The sequence below is a fragment of the Danio rerio genome, chromosome 1, assembly GCF_052040795.2.
Source record: "Danio rerio strain M-AB ecotype USA chromosome 1, GRCz13ab, whole genome shotgun sequence".
NCBI classification, from domain to species: Eukaryota; Metazoa; Chordata; class Actinopteri; order Cypriniformes; family Danionidae; genus Danio; species Danio rerio.
The window spans coordinates 40,168,036-40,184,816 of NC_141021.1; the positions used below are offsets into that span (position 1 = coordinate 40,168,036).

A 16,781-nucleotide genomic window follows, 5' to 3' on the forward strand; every position below is an offset into this window, starting at 1 on the left:
ACGCTATTATGTCATGACCGTGACGCAGCTTCAAAAATTCGTTTCAAACCGGAAGTACTAATTTGCTTGAAATAACGCAAAAACAACCAATTTACACTTTTTAGTGAAATATAGGTGTCCTAATAGTGTTTTTAGCAGTGTGGGACACATATACGACTGTCAACAGCTCAAAAAATGTGTTTTGGTGTTTCGTGACCCTTTAAACTCACTATTACTAAAACTGAAACTAAATAGAAAAATCAAATAAATGTGTTTACAAAATAAAAACTTACAAAACCACTAATGACGCTAACTAAAACTAAAGTCAAATGTACAGTATCTTTTAAAAATAGTGTCAAAAGAAAAAACAAACAAAAAAAATGGTCCAATTGTGATTATTCGAATAGAATCCTATGTAAATGACTGCTCACTAAATGTAATGACGCTCTTTGTTTTTGTCATATGCATTCATTTTAGTGGCAAACAAAAACAACAACAGTAGCAGGGTTAGCATTACAGATGGTATCTGACATCCTAAAAATGTGTTGCCAATTCACTGGGATATTGTGTTTATCAGCTAACACTTTATTTTGATGGTCTGTTTGAGTGTTAGTAGACTTTCTGCTTAATATCTGTTGATTGTGACATTAACTTAACTTTGCAAGTACATGTCAACTTTCACTAACCCTAACCAAAAGCCCAAACTGTCTACTTATAATCTAATGAGAATTAGTTGACATGTAACTTAAATTCAACAAACAGACCATCATAATAAAGTGTGACCCAACAGGGAAAAATTGTGTGGCAAGACTAACTGTGACAGAACATTGCCATTCATCATTTGACTTTCACTTCACAACTTTTATCTAAGCAGCAACATCCTGGTCTCCTTCAGAGCCAATAAGAAAGTCAATGAAACTCCAATTCATTGACTGGCCATTTGAAGCTGTCGCCAAAAGACAGTTGATGCCATAGACCCAGTACAGTTTTGATAAAGGAAGGCTTGCTTTGTTCGGGACTTGTGAAGCTGTCCATTGATGGATTTGCTCTTCAGTGTTTGGGCTTTCAGCAGTGAAATTTAAACCACACCGAACTGAACTAAACTGAACTTCAACTCTGAAAACTGGTCTGACAGTTTCAATTTACTAAAACTTCTATGTTTAGCTGCTTTGGCTCAATCTACAATGTAAAAGCGCCATAGAAGTAAAGATGAATTGAATTGAACTTCTATAAAGCTTTAACGGTCTGCATAATTAAGGGTGTGGCCACTTAAGTGACATATATCCTGCTCACTGTTACGAGCCCTTAACTATATTCAGTCAATGTACTTGGTATCTCTGTCAAATCTATGTGACAGTCTATTGTATTGCTTTTTTATATTAGTTCTTAAAATGATCAAATACTGTGGCACATTGGAGTTTTTTGTGCTCAAATCTGGCCTCCATATTTCCATTGAGTTATATTCTTAAATAATTTTATTCATAAATGTATTTAATTTGATCAAATTAATCCTTTAATAATTGTAATTTTATTTAAAACCTTAACGCACTCCAGAATCTGACAGATTGATTAACTGTAAGCTATAAAGTAGTCATCTAAATAGTCCAATTTTTTTTTTTACTATCACAGACTATATTTAAAGTATTTATTTATTCTACTGGAGAAAAACAACACAAGTCTGACGCTTAACATGGCTCAGTTGATTTTGTTTTTAATCAAATAAAGCGTACAGTATTTAGCATGCAACATGTGGCCAGAACATGAACAAGTCACATTTAATTACATGTTTAGCTTAAATTGTTAAACATAAACAAAATGACCCAGGCATTTCCAGTTGCACACACACTCGCATTTTTGCCCATTTTCAAATATATATGAGTGAGCCTATATGGTGAGCCTTCATAAACTTATGGTGGCGTCATAGACAAAATGTCCATATTTTTATACAGTCTATGATTTCAGCATGGTTTTGTTTATACTGTGTGTACAGGGCTTATATTTAAAGTGTTTTGACAATGTCTCATTTCTTGTTTGAAGCACATTGATTAGAAATGTTGATACTGTACAGTAGGTACAGTTCTGATTTTTTTTCTGCAAATTGCCAATAGGACATCTAAGGTTACCTGATGAATACTAAATGTTGTCAGCTTGTGATTCAGCAGTGTTTTCTTTCGACTTAGCTTTATTGGACCTTGATCTCTGCTCTTTCAGCTCTTAATGTTGTACATTTAAATGTGCAGTTTGACAAAGTGGATTTTTTGTACTGTAATTTACATGTTCAACTCAGACAAAATGCCAATAACTTTCACCTTGATTAAATTTTCAACATCAAAAGTTATCAGTGCAAAGATCAAGGTCCCTTATTTAAAAAAAAAAAAGCATGTGAAAACATTCACACCAGCTCTGAGTAGCTTTTAATTAATGTAGATTTGTTACAGGATTTAATCCTATTTAAATCACATTTATGGAAACTCATTTCAAATTGACCTCTCTAGGGTATGGAACTTGAAATGGATTTGTCGGCAGGGGTGGATCTAGAAAATTATTTATGGGGTGGCATGAAAATGATGAGGAGTGGCAACACTAAATCAAGCATCCCTGCATGTTTTTTTGTGGATTCAATGAATGCTATACATACTGCTTTACAACTAGCTAGCAATGATTGTTTTGTAGGCCTAATCAAACATCCTAAAACAACAGTCTTAGTAAAGTATGACAGTAATTCTCGATGTGATGATTTTCAACTTCATTTCATCAACTTTTTAAAAAATTTTTAATGATAAATATGCTACACACTCACCGGCCACTTTATTAGGCACACCTGGCCAACTGCTTGTCAATGCAAATTTCTATTCAGCCAATCACATTGCAGCAACTCAAAGCATTTAGGCATGTAGACATGGTCGAGACGATCTGCTGCAGTTCAAACCGAGCATCAGAATTGGGAAGAAAGGTGATTTACATGACTTTGAATGCGGCATGGTTGTTGATGCCAGATGTGTTGCTCTCAGTATTTCTCAAACTGCTGGTCTAGTGGGATTTTCACGCCTTACTATCTCTAGGCTTTACAGAGAATGGTCCTGAAAAATATACAGCGAGCAGCAGATCTGTGGGTGCAAAAGTTTCCTGGTCTGATGAGTCTTGATTTCTGCTGCAACATTCTACATGATGGTAGAGTCAGAATTTGGCATCAACAACATGAAAGCATGGATCTATCCTGTCTTGCATCAACAGTTCAGGCTGGTGGTGGTGTAATGGTGTGGGGGATATTTTCTTCACAAACGTAGGGCCTATTAGTAACAATTGAGCATTCTGTCAATGCCACATCCTACCTAAGTATTGTTGCTGACCATGTGCATCCCTTTATGACCACAGTGTACCCACTGATTCTCTGTTGACTACTTCCAGCAAGATAACATACCATGTCATAAAGGTCTAATCATCTTAGACTGGTTTCTTGAACATGACAGTGAGTTCACGGTACTCAAATGTGCACCAAATCTTAATCCAATAGAGCACATTTAGGATATGGTGGAATGGGAGATTTGCATCATGGGTGTGCAGCAAATCTGCAGCAACTGCGTGATGCTATCATATCAATATGGACCAAAATCTCTGAGCAACATTTCCAGTACCTTGCCGAATCTTTGCCACGAAGGACTAGCAGTTCTAAAGGCAAAAGGTGGTCCAAACCAGTACTAGTAAGGTGTACCTAACCTAAGTGGCCGGTGAGTACGTAAAAATACAAAAATACTAATAATTTACATATTTGGTTAAATAAGGTGTGATGAAGTTCAAATATACTTATTTGATACAAAATAGAGGACAAACATTATCTAAAACAGAGGACATACAATATTAGCAGATTTATTATTTTAAACACATTTTGAGCTTATAATGCATTCCTTTATGTATATAGTAGCAATATTAGTACACAAAATATGTCTCAGCGTAGATGACACTAATATAAAAGAATAATGACCAAATTGGAAACTATATATATATATATATATATATATATATATATATATATATATATATATATATATATATATATATATATATATATATATACCCACTGTTTCTAGGGTTTGATTTGTTTTTGTTTTGAGAGAACATGATTCTGTTTTGGAGCAGCCTTATGAATTGATATCGAAGGCAGTGACACTTTTGAAGGCAAACCCACCACCACCATGCTTTGTTGACCACTTTTAATTAGGCAGCACATTGTGCCGTGAGCTTCCCCACTTCAGTCTATGCCTAGTCAGTAATTGCTAAATTTACTGTAATCAATGTGAGAAAAGCAGAACTTGATGGCCTGCCAGAAACTCCTGTGTGGCAAACAGAAAAGGGGGAAAAGAGAGAGAGATTGACTTAATTAGCCACTTGTGCTTTCCATGCATCTATTTGTCAAATTGTGTTTAATATCAGACATGTCAATATTTAAAAATACAACATATTATAGTAACACACACTAATTTATTTTATGAGCAAAAATACTGTATGTATATATATATATATATATATATATATATATATATATATATATATATATATATATATATATATATATATATATATATATATATATATTAAACAAAATGCATTTTCAGCATTTTCAGATTGTCGTATATGCAATGGTTTTCATCACAGCACCAAATATTTGAAGATTTATTAGGATCTTTATGATCAGGCACAAACATCTCATCATAAAACCTGCCCATTATATTGATTGAAACGTTTATGACTGTTTATAGATCTGTTTATAGATCTGTTATACTTGTAAAGCATTTATTCATCTTCCGCTATGTTAATTTTGTTAGTTGACTTTCAATTTGACATTAAAATCAAACGTTCTCAAAAAATGTATCTATTTCTCACTGTTAATGTTATGTAATTGTATTATAGATTTATTACAAAGCCTTGTTATGTAACTTTTTGTGCAAATGTAAAGCTATTATTCATCTTAGGCTATGTTAATTTTATTAGTTAACTTTTAATTAGACATAAATATCAAAATCTTAACTGTGTTATTTAATGAAGCTTTTAAAGTAGAGTTTTATTTTCTTAATAAATACATTTTTTTAACAATTTTCTCAATGTTAATGTTAGGTAAGTGTATTAAATAATTATTATAAAGCCTTCTTATTTCACTTTTTAAGCAAACGTAAAGCGGGTATTCATCTTAGGCTATGTTAATTTATTAGTTAACTTTTTACAATAAAATCGCAAGCTCTCTTTTTGGAGGCAAATTGTCTTCTGGTTGTACTGTTACTGTTGATATTCCACCTTCTCCGATTATTGGTTTATTTAGGGTTCTCCCTCCCGGCCACACTTTACCCTCTCATTTTGTAGACTTTATAGCCTTCCTAACCCTTCTGACTTGATTAAATCCACTGAAATGGAAGAGCCCTTACCTTCCTTCTCACACTTGTTGGAAAATAAATAAATGTTGTTTATTTTATGAAATAAATAAAATAAATAAATAAATAAATAAATAAATAAATAAATAAATAAATAAATAAATAAATAAATAAATAAATAAATAAATAAATAAATAAATAAATTCACTGACCTATTTTCATTAAATTGTTGTAATACCTTCGCAAACATGTCCAAACTCTTCAGCTTGATCCTGCTCTTCTGATCCCCACCCCCTACTCACAGCTTGACACTGGAAACTAGTTCTGGTCAGCATATTATAGACCTGTATTTTCTGTATGTAAGATTGCAATAGTGTTTTTATTGATTTATACATTTCTAATTTTATTAAATTAATTTTTTTTGTTTTGTTTTGCTCAAAAACTCTTTAGTGCATTTGCTTATTGTTACATGTTTTTGATGTCCTTTTTGTATATTTTTATAATGTGTTTTACAATGTGTAAATAAAACATTTTAAACATTTTAGTCCTTACTGAGTTATGTCATGCAGCTTTTAAAGTAAATATTGTTTTAACTAATTAACATTCATAACAAATCTATCTATTTTTCACTGTTGATTCTACTTGTATTATAAGATTATTATAAATCCTTGTTAATTACCCTTTTCTGTAAATTTAGTTGTTTTAGAAATTCCTGTTAATTTGCATATAGGGAAAATATTAGGAATATTAAACCTAATTTATTGGTCAAACTACTTGCTCTACAAACCATTTTATGACAATACTTTAAAAAATACATAATAAGAAAAGTAATAAGATAATAATGAGCTTTTTTTATAACTAAAATTTAATTGAAGATAATGAGAGCAGAAATCTAGAGCCAATAAGGTTCCAATGGCTGCGTCCTCTCATTTGTGAAAGAATTAGGTCAATAAAGTGTTACTTACAGTACTTTATGTAAAGCTTTGGCAATTGAATTTGTTTTAAACATTTGTTATCTCTTTTTAACATGCCCTTTAAAGTAACCCATAAAAGCAGCTGAATGACATATCATTAACACTGTACCATACAAATATCTGTAAATTAGGAGTTTTCCATATTTAGTGACTCATGTTTTTATTTATTTTTTTCATTTTTTTTTTTAAATTGCATTATGAGACCATGCTTTTTTTCCAACAACATTTAACCTTAAAAGTTCAGAAAAAGTGACTTTATTAACATCTTTTATAGTGAAGTATTTTCTGATTTGGTGTTGTATATTATGCTACAAAAAGTACTTTTTTCTATCCTTTTACAAACGTATCTCTCTATATGTCATGATTTTATTCAATATATTATTTCAAACTACTAAAATGTCAATAAAAGTCAAATTGTTAAACTATCGAATTGAATTTCCAACATCAAAAGTCAGCAGGGCAGAGATGAAGCTCATACATGATGCAATTCACAACCGAAAATAAACCAAAAATACTTGAATCACAAAATGTGGAAACTGTTAATTAACAGATACTATTTTATAGTGTATCTATCATGTTAATACAAGAATTCAATACAATGCCTCACATGCCATATAATAAGAGAATAAATAACATTGGGATCAGAAAGAGCAAGAGAAAAAAATGAAAGAAGGAGATGATCAAATTAAAGCATGAATTAAATAAAGCCGTACATGAATGAATCGAGCATATGCGTGACCTGAATGAACTTTTGTTTCGAGCTATAGCTGTATTTCTGAATGTGGGTGTATGGAATAACGAGAGGCTTTAAAACAGTATGTCCATTTCTTCTTTGAAAGTCTCCAAAACACCATTTTTTCAGAGCTCTCCAGTGTCTGGCAGATTGCTGCTAACCACACTGTTTTGGAACAGTGGATTGCTGTGCAGTTTTCTACATACTGCATCTATTTTTTCATGTTTTTGAAATGTCTACTTCTCGAGCACAGGCAGCATTGTTTGGCTCCTGATGTAGGCCATCCATGATGAACATAATATCTGAATACTGTCGCTTAATAGGAGTGAGTTTATTTTGTGTACTGGACACGGAGAAGTAAATAGCTTTGTGGCGTTTCAAAGTAAAATAGAAGATTGTGGGTTTGAGATATTTAGCTTCACTTGGGTATTCGCCACATTTGTACTGCATGTTTACGTCTGTCAATTGTAGCTCTTCTCAAAAAAATAAGCACTTTTTTTTAAATAACCTTCGTTCAGGTGCATGGAACAACATGTCTACATGCTGGCTTAAGTGTCAAACAGTTATGTTACCATGTTGTTCTAGCTGTACCAAATAACACAGCTGTTATTGGCACTCATAATTTGTCGAATTTGTCTTCACAGCTTTGTAATTAGACAAAAAAAGAGAAATATTATCAATGAAAATAACAACACAAATTTGCAAGAATGCAATTTCTTCAATATATAGCCATTTTAAGAGCTGGCTTTTGCATTAATGCTATAGAAGAACTATTTTTAGTTCCATCCAGAACCATTTATTGAACTTAAAAATACTTAAAATATCCTCTTTTCTGTTTTTTTCCCACTATAAAGAACCTTTTTTTTCAGTTCAGTACTTCCATAGATGATACTACGATGTAACTATCAATGCAAATAAAGAAGACAAGGAAAATAGAAAGTATTTATCGCGATTTTGCAATAGCTGAATCCAACACGTAATCAACAAAAAGTCCAGCAAAATTCTTAATTTCAGAGCAAAATAATCCCAAAATTATTAATATTCTCATAAAACATCAAATTCAACACCATGTAATCAAATTATATTTATTGTAATTTAAAATAAATTGTTTTACATGACTTATAAATGTTAAATACGCAACAATCGTGATGTATTCGAGTGTTTCTCAAAATGATGTCTCATCTGCCCCCTTACAATCCTGACATTACATGGAAGTGGGGCAAGATTGTTTAATCTGTAAGCAGACACGGATGAAGTGCAAATCGAGTGAATAACACAGTGCGAATTGGGCGTTTTGTACGTTTGATGCGCTTCAGACTGCAAAAGAAAATGTAAGCAAACAAAGGAAAGCAAGCAGCTTACAATGATGGTGATTGGTTCAAGGATGACAGCTGCTGCACGTTACCGAATTGTAGGACGTTATTTTTGCTTTCCATGTGTGGCTGGTATTGTAAAGATTATGGCAAATTACCATTCATCCGTCCACCAGAGGGAGCTCTCTTCCGAATTTTGATTGGGTACTTCCTCTGTGGTACTTCCTGGTAGCCACCATATATAAGCACACTGTTTATTAGTGGTGGGCAAAGCGAGGCTTCATGAAACACTGAAACAAATGTGTCCAAGCTTCGAAACGTTTTAAAACCCCACTCTACCATTTTTATGTATTGCACTGAAACAGCTTCAGCAAGAACATTTTAGCAAATTCAGGTATTAAACCCCACTTTGCAGCTGTGCACCTTCAAAAGATTTAGTGGAGGCGTTAAGGTTTCCGACTTCCATGCGGGGATAGTGGGTTCGAATCTAGGCTAAAACAGCTGTTTTGAAATACTTTAATACAAATTAGTAATGCTTTGTTCTTTTATCGTTTTGTTTCAACATTAGTCTGACATCCGAATAAACACTTTGTGAATAAATTTGTCTTGTTTTGGTCTTAAAACAGAGTTGTTGCTAGATCAGACACAGTTGTGGCCATAAGTTATCAAGAATTATTTATTTTATTCATTAAATTACCCATTTATTGTATTTCATTAATGTCTACCCAAACCCAACCATCACAGTACTGTAAAAATATTTATTGTTGTTTTACAGTTTTTCAAAAATGATGCTATATGGCGTATCCGCAGCTGTATCCTATTTAGGCTGCACCATAAAACAGAAACATGATTAAAATACATAAAACCATGATTTTGGAGTATTTGTACAAGTAGGGATTTGAACCCAAAAGTCATTGGAAGCATATTAACAGCGTGCACACACTCAGTCCACTAGGCCATATGAGACAGGATTTGTTTCTGACCCTGGCAGTTACATGCAGATTCGCCAACTCTCGAAACGCTTCTAAACTGATCGATGCTTTGAATCGCTTTAGTCACGTGACCAGGTGTTTTGAAACACTTTAGTCACGTGACTTGGATGTTTTGGATCATGCTTCGGTGCAGTATTTTAAAACACTTGCGCTTCGGGATCTCGACACTATGTCGAAATGTCAGCCATCCCTACTGTTTATGTCTATTCTCTGCAAAGTATTGCCAGTTTCATGGCCTTACAAAGTGCTTCGTACTGTTATGTTTGCCATTGTGTTATGACCTTATTGCCTGCCTTTTTGACTACTGCTTTTTGGATTTTGCATTCTGCTTTGCTTGCTTTTTCAGACTGCCTCTTTGTTTGCTTGATTTTTTTCCTGATTTATTAATTATAATCTGCCTTTGTTTGATGTACGCTGTTTGTTTAATAAATCTCCAGCATTTGGATTCATTCAGCCTCCATGTCTTCACCTATGGCTCACTCACAGGTAGTCAGGGGCGGATTGGGACCAAAAATCAGCCCTGGCACTGTAGCCACATTACCACACCGACACAGCCCCATACACAGACACGCACATTTACTACATATATTGGTGTACAGATGGTGAAATAATATAAGCACTACCATATTTAATAGATATTTAAACATTTAATGTATGTGACTGGAACAATAACAACTAATTTATAACAAATTTAAACATGCAATCATTTCATTCATTCATTTTCTTGTCGGCTTAGTCCCTTTATTAATCTGGGATCGCCACAGCGGAATGAACCGCCAACTTATCCAGCATATGTTTTACGCAGTAGATGCCCTCTAAGCTGCAACCCACTAGGAAACCCCTACACACACACACACACACACACACACACACACACACACACACATTCATCTACACGCACTACGGACAATTAAGCCTACACAATTCACCTATAGCACATGTGTTTGGACTTGTCAGTGAAACCATGAGGAAACCCACGAGAACATGCAAACTCCACACAGAAACACCAACTAACTCAGCCGAGGCTCGAAATAACAACCTTCCCCTGCGCTGTGCCCTTTCGACACTATTTCAGTTAATTTTATGCATTTGGCAGCGTCTGATTTTAAAGACATTTTTTTTTGCTTTCTTTGAGCTTTTCGGCACCATTTTTTCTTTTTTACGGTCCATCTCTGACAATTAGCTTGTGTTGCACTTACTGTTTATTTGACATTCTTGACAGATTTTGATTATGTCTGCAGAACCTCTAATTGGTTCAGCCCATCTTGAAACCAGCCGATCATTGTTTGATTGGGCCAATGCTTAACATTTATTATTATTATTATTATTAGTATTATCATCATCATAATCATAATACCCATATCTTGAAAGAGATAAAAGCTGCCTGCATGTAAAACAGTACATATAACAAAAAATAAATAAATAAATAAAATAGCTGACCGGCCCACATTTAAAGAATGGTCCAGCCCTCCTGGCAATTGCCAGAATTGCCAGATGGCCAGTCCGCCCCTGCAGGTAGTCTATTATGATGTGCTTAACTCTTTCCCAGCGGTTGACGAAAGAAAATGCTTCCCTGCAATTGACGAGTCTTAAGCAATCTGTGTTTTAGGTGTATTACGGTATGGGAAGCCCTAACACATGTCCTGAGTGAAGTACATGATGTCAGATACCCCGGGGAATGAAATCTGAGAGAGAGAAAGAAAGATCATGGATAAAAATAAAAGTTATACAACCTTCCTTGGGCATAATCCCTACTGTTTTAGACATATTTTAGATCATATCTTGACAAAAGACCAAAATAAAGAAGCTTTATTTTTATGATTTGTGTCATTATCATGCCATCACGATGGCACAGTGGGTAGTACGATCGCCTCACAGCAAGAAGATCACTGGTTCGAGCTCCGGCTGGGTCAGTTGACATTTCTGTGTGGAGTTTGCCTGTTCTTCCATGTTTGTGCAGGTTTCATACAGGTGTTCTGGTTTCCTCAACAGTCCAAAGACATGCGCTATAGGTGAATTGATTAAGCTAAATTGGCCGTAGTTTATGTGTGTGTAAGAGTGTGTATGGGTGTTTTCCAGTGTTGGGTTGCAGCTGGAAGGACTTGATAAGTTGGCGGTTCATTCCGCTGTGGCGACTTCCGGTGAATAACTGAATGAGAACTGAATGAATAAATATACACATAGCACATACATGCTGGATTCACCTGATTTGTTTAGAAATGGGTTGCGGATCCATTCCCTGGCAGTTTGTGGGTCCTTCACTGGGCCTTTTCCTCTTTGGCAAAGAAACTTTCCTAAGACATCTGTTTCTTAGCCTAGTAATTTTGCTAGCTTGTAGGACTAATTTTGTCACTCAAGTGAACGAAACGTAACCAAGAGAAGATATTTTTTTTCAGAATAAAAGATTTTTCAAAATAAAAGATCATTCAGATTATAAAACAGAAGTAATGAATGATTTGGGGGTTGAAGTACACTGGTTTAATAAACCTGTATCTGGAGTAAAATAGGGTAAAAATGGTATAGCTTGTGTCATCTGAAATGGCCAGCAAAATAAAGTCCTGTATTCCCGGTAATGCTGAAATGGAAGCAAATATATGAATTTCTAATACAATCATTTGGGACAAGACCTACATGGTAATGTGTTTCTTAGACTACTAACCAGTTTGCTAGCTTGTGGGTTACATTTTGACACTCAAATGACCGAAATGTAACCAAGAGAATATAGTTTTTCAAACTAAAAGATTCAGATTCAGATAATAAATAAACCTCTCATTTCATAAATCTAAATCTGGAGGAAAATATTGTAAAAATGGTATAGCTTATTGCGCTCTGCACTGTTAAAAATGCTGTTTCAAACAATCAATTTGTGTTGCGGCAACATGATTTAATTAAGTTGACTTATTTGTATTTACAGATTTAAGTAGATTAAACATAAAACAATTAAGATGTTCCTCAAAAGCCCTCAAGAATTGTGTTGTCAACTCATTTTAAGTAAGTAGTTTGAAAAAAACTACAAAGTTAATTTTTGTGTCAAATTGTGTCAACTGAAATGGGCAGCAAAATATAGTCCCATATTTCCAGTTATGGAAGCAAATGTACATATTTCCAATACAGTCATTTGGGACAAGGCCTACATGTAAATTACTTAAAGCAAACTTTAGTCAACCAATACAATAATAACCTCAGCAAGCTCCACCTGTGCTCTGCCACAAAGTCTTGTCATCAGAAGCGTGCGTGTCCCTGTGGATGAGTGATATCCAACATTGCTTCCAGCAGTTTTCTCTTTTGCGATTGTTAAGTCGGTGTCACATTCTTTGTGAAATTCCCAACTGCAAGGCTGGAATGTGCTTGCATTCTTAAGTTTTTTTTTTTTTTTTTCCTACAGAAACTCTCAGAGGCCCTAATAAAGCAATGCTTTTGTTTTTAAATTATTCACAAACACAGTGTAAAAAAAGAACTCCGCACCAAATCCTCAGAGCTGCTACTGGAATCCGAGCACCTGCCTCCCATAATCCACTCTGCTAAGTAGCACTCTAAATCATTTCACACAAAAAAAAAAATCTCTGTGTCTTTTTCATCGGATTAATTTTGACTGAATAGCCTCTGCCATTTCTAATTTGCTCATCCTAAGCATTTCCATGGTGATGCCTGCGCAAAGACAAAGCACTAAAAGGCATGCAGACGTATTCTGCGCATATTTCCCAAGCACGGCATCCAGAATCCATCTCTCAAAGCTTTCATCAAAACTATTCGTGCTCCAGTATCCCCACTGCATTAGCACCCGCCGCCGGTGAAAAGAGCTGGTATCAGGGGTCTATCTGTGAGAATGGGTAAATTGTAGATCAAATGGGGCCTCTTAGACCTTCTAGTGCTACACTTTTTACATCCCGTAAACGCCTGTTGCGCAAATAGAAGAGGTGGGGAAACAACAGAAGAGCACATTGATGCACTTAAACAAGCACTGTCCACCGCACACCTCTTATCACTCCACATGATCATTTGGAGATGCTTTTTCATTCCCAAATTAGAAGGGTCCACCAGGCAAAAAAAAAAAAAAAAAAAAAAAACCTTAACATGCTGTGCTGGCAATGATGGAAAAGATGTTTGGCACAAATTCTGCTCCACCGAGCTTAACAAACCCTTAAATCCTAGATGGATGTCCAGCCGGGAAATGCACACCATGCACATCCGAAGAGATCACATTGTATGTTTATGTATAAGCGCGAATAAATGACTTTTTCAATGCAGTTGATCAAATCTAAAGCATAATCCTGCCTTTTGTTTGTGGATCAGAGCTATCGGAAAGCTTTCTGGGTATTTAAGTTTCTGGCTACTGTAATTTCAGACTATTTAATGTGTGTTTGCTTTGATTGAAGTTTTAATCATTGCATTATAAGGCAATTCAGGCGTGAGCAAGTTACCTCGGGGAGTTCTTGGAGACGTTTCATATTAAAGTTAAATTGCCTCGGATAATGATGTTGTTACTGTTGTTTTTCATTGTGTTTTTAATGCATTTCAGATCTAAATTGATTTTCAAATGCATTCTGTGTGGAAGTTTTACCTTGATTTTTTTTGTTTTATGTTTCGCTTTCTCATCAGGGCTTCCCACTGGGCTTAAATGACGGTCACATTTATACCTGGACAGACGGATTGAGGAGGAGAGACTGGCATGACTATGAGAGCATCAGGAAAGATGGGCAACGTGTTGGTACGGATCTTAAATTTACTATTTATTTATATAATAAACCAGGGGTTTTCAACGTGTAACACACTGAAAACAAAAAATGTATGACAAAAGTCAGTACATCATATATTTCATGTTGCTTTAACTTATTTTAGTCTGTTTGATTGATGTAAGTTAAGATTACTAGAAAAGTTAATTTGATTTAGCTAAAGAGCTTTTTACAATGCAGTTGCACTCAGTATGCACTGTAAAAAGAACTCAAACCCAGTGGTGTAAAGTAACTAATTACAAGTACTCAAACTACTGTAAATGAGTAGTTTTTAATCAGAAATTGTAATTTACAAAGTAGTTTTATACATAAATGTGATAAATACTACTGTTCCTTGAGTACATTTTTTAGTGCAGTTTTGGTACTTTTACTCCACTACTTTCTTTCAACCTATTGTCACTACTTAGAAAAATCAGTCCTGTGATTCCTTTCCAATCCAATCACACACAAAAGGTATATTGCCTCATAATGAGCTACCTCAAGAAATGGGCACTTTATAGTTGCAGCAAACTGTTTGGAAGCATTAAAAGTGTCCAAGAAGATGCCCAAAATCTTTACACACATTGACCAAGAGACTGTTTAGATGCATGTCACTGGATTTGGATTTTGGTTGCCATACCTGATAAATAATTGTCAGTATTTGACGTCACTATGGCGTTGGTTTAAGATGTTGTCTCAAGGTTAGACTTTGGTCACTTTCCAACACTACCTTATTTCAACAAAATATCAGTGTCATTTGATGTCATTATTGGACGTCAAAATAACGTTTTCCTTTAGCACTAGACATTGAATTTTTTTCACCTGAAGTCACAACCTAAATCTAACCTAATATTAACATCTTAGGCCCCGTTTACACTAGTGCGTTTTAGTTTTAAAACGGCGTTGTAGAATGAAAACGATCCGCGTCCACACTTGCGTTTTACCCAGCGTTTCTGAACAGCTCTCCGTCCACACCAAAACGCTGAAAACGCACATCACGTGACCACACACACACACTCAGGCAAGCGCTCCAGCATTTCTACCCAGATGAGAGCTCTGCTTGTCGGACTGCTCATCAAGCATCTCCCGCTGGATCTAATCTCACTATATTTGCTAAACGTGATATTTCATTCATGTTGTTGTCTTTATCTAACGACATAGGCCAATTCCCTGACTTTGGTCATTGGAATCTATTAAGTTACTTGTTCACGGGTAACATGTTTTGGTTAAGCGCAAAGATAAGTTAATGATTAATCCAGGTACATTGACCGATCGCTTGCCTTTATTTCCTACAATGTATAAACTTATTGTATGTTATACTTTTATAATTATAGATTATTAAAACTGATATTCAGCAAAAGAGAGGGTGCGTTTCGTATTTTCACTGAAATTGAAAGGAGACAGTTGTTATCGGCTCCGTTTTGTTATAAATATCCACACAGTGAAGATGACGCTCATAAATGCAGCACGGCGCCTCAGCAGTTCTGCTGTCTGTTAAGTTGCTAATATTAAAAAGAAAATAGGCAGTTCCTTAAATCATGTTTACATTTTATTGTTGAGAAAGTGAAACAACGTAGCCAAGGTGATGTGAATGAAGTTATAAAGTACACTGTTCCCTTTGAAGATTTACCCGTGTCCTCGGTATGTTTTCCATATCAAACTGAGAAGGGGGAGACTGCAGCCTTGATCAAACTTGCGAAGTCTTAACTTACAAGAAGAGGATGCGAGACTGAACTGTGTGTGGGCTACTTAATATTGAGGAAAAGCCCCAATCAGATAGGCGAACGTTTGCAGCCCCGCCTCCGTTTTCAGATGTCTCCGTCTTTCCCCATCCACACTGAGACGGAGCAGCAGCGTTTTAGAATGAAAATGGCATCTCCAGCGTTTTCGAAACGCTCCGTTTTCGGCGCCCGAGAACTCCGGCGTAGTGTGGACGGATGGCGTAACCGTAGCAAAACTTATGCGTTTTCAAACTAAAACGCACTAGTGTAAACGGGGCCTTAGGATGTAGGCCTGCTCGGGAGTGCCCACAAGACAATCAGTAAAACATTCTACATGCAAAGATGAAAGACTTGAGAACTATTCAGTTTCCATGCGCTTAGCTCACACTCCTTTTTACGTTTGATCAGTACTTTATGTCAGATAGTCCACAAGATGTACATTTTGACAACTGGCACAAGGAGAAGTAAGTTTTGCTGAGATAACACTTGTGACTATATTCACTGATAATAAAAATGGACATTGTGGTGGTTAAACACTAAATATAAATGGATTCAGTGCATAAAATGCTTTTTATAAAGATAAACTAGAAAAAAAATGTGTGCTCTGTCATTGCGGCTATTTATCTGCTGCAAACGTTGGTCAGTGTAGTTCTACAGCATGGAGAATACAACCAGCTGGTGGAGGAACTGGCAGAGGGGCACGTGAGATCTACTGCTTGTATTGGCTGTTGCTCACAAAAGTTGTTCTTCATTAAAACAAAGTTGAAGGATTCTTTGTTGTGTTGGACGCCAACAGTTGCTGTCACTTAGCTAGCTAAAAGTCGCCCAAAGTTCCTCTGGCATTCCAGATAAAAAAATATATGTGTGGGAAAAGTCTTCCACCTTCTACCACAGATGTCCTGTTCTCTTCAGTGTTTCCTCCTGGCAATAACAATACTGCCATTTCAAGCGCAACATTATGCTTTTTTAAAATAACGGTGTCATAATTTGAGAA

At 35.3% G+C, this 16,781-nt stretch overlaps 1 protein-coding gene across 5 annotated transcripts in view; it reads left to right on the forward strand.

Moving 5' to 3' along the window:
* Positions 1-16,781, forward strand: part of galntl6 (polypeptide N-acetylgalactosaminyltransferase like 6) — a 708,600-nt gene that overhangs the window by 408,501 nt on the left and 283,318 nt on the right. For all 5 annotated transcript variants that reach the window (XM_087236265.1, XM_087236264.1, XM_087236267.1 and 2 more), the window contains 1 exon segment: positions 13,954-14,062. In XM_087236265.1, the coding sequence (XP_087092391.1) occupies positions 13,954-14,062 (109 nt within the window).